Below are 1,103 nucleotides of genomic sequence, written 5' to 3' on the forward strand. Positions count from 1 at the left end.
AAGAAGAAGAAGAATAAATGTCAAAAGCCGCCATTTGTTGAATTGGTTTAGCACAAACAAAAGTAAAAGGAGTTTAAATCAAAATATTGTGACTGTGTAAGTGCTTGTGTGTAAAGCAGAGTTTAAGACTGATTTATAAATAGTAAAATGTTTACAGCAGAATGTCAAAACAGTGCAACGACTGTTCACTTGCAAGTTTTTGCTAGTTTTGTGTTCATTAACTTTTTCTGCTAGTTTTCTCTTCTTCTCAATTTTACGCTCTATTTTGCTTTTACGCTCTCGCTGCAATGTTTTACTGGAGAAGTTACTATACAAACCTAATTTTACGATTATTTTGTAATTAATCGATTAATAATCGATTAATGAAACATAAACTGTGATACAATTAAATCGTAAATTGGACAGAATTAATTGATTAATTTAATCAAATGACTAGTCGCTGCCATTCCTATCTAGTACACAAGACAACTGGCTTCGAAATGGTTTGGCTTAGTAAATTTTTTTATATTGTGGCCCTCTTATTCCATTTAAAATCTTCCTTGGTAATATAACCTAACATTATCCTAATATTTGCTAAACTAGGGTTTTTTTCAGTGTTATGATAATTGGATTAACATCGAATTAAGCCATACCGTTGATTTGGAAAATCTGAACGTTTTTAGCTATAGAGGAAATGTTACTATTGCAAATTGGGATATTGGGTTAGCTAAAATCTCTCAGGAACCTCTCACTGATCATCAACGATCGAACCTTAGGGTGAGTTACTGGAAGTACGTGTGTAGGGAGTTTAAAGATAATATTTGGTCTTAGGGTTTAGCAGAAAAACACCGGTTGTACAGACTAAAAGCAGAGGTCGCCTATGCTAACGGAAAACGAAAAATCTTCTTAAGTGCGTCGAGAGCATGCAATCTTATTGGAGCCAATTTAAACGATGCGCTGTCTGTTTCTGTGGACAACAGTGGCTATGTGAATGCTGTTACGCTATTAACAATCGCTTCCGATAATTGGTAATGTTTTATTAGACATACATATGTACATTATACGCACGGCAACCATACTTTGAGAGCTGAATACGGGACACAAAATAATTTTGCAAATTTTTT

General features: G+C 33.9%; 1 protein-coding gene across 1 annotated transcript; it reads left to right on the plus strand.

Moving 5' to 3' along the window:
- Positions 1-336: 336 nt before the first annotated feature.
- LOC108367030 (ER membrane protein complex subunit 10-like) lies at positions 337-1,093 on the plus strand. Its single transcript, XM_017621551.1, has 3 exons — positions 337-542; positions 595-756; positions 811-1,093. The coding sequence occupies exons 1-3, from the start codon at positions 429-431 to the stop codon at positions 1,009-1,011; spliced, it is 477 nt and encodes a 158-aa protein (XP_017477040.1). The 5' UTR covers positions 337-428; the 3' UTR covers positions 1,012-1,093.
- The last annotated feature ends 10 nt before the right edge of the window (positions 1,094-1,103 follow it).

Source organism: Rhagoletis zephyria, unplaced genomic scaffold (genome assembly GCF_001687245.7).
Source record: "Rhagoletis zephyria isolate East Lansing unplaced genomic scaffold, Rhagoletis_zephyria_1.1 Rzeph_scaffold_02505, whole genome shotgun sequence".
NCBI lineage: Eukaryota > Metazoa > Arthropoda > Insecta > Diptera > Tephritidae > Rhagoletis > Rhagoletis zephyria.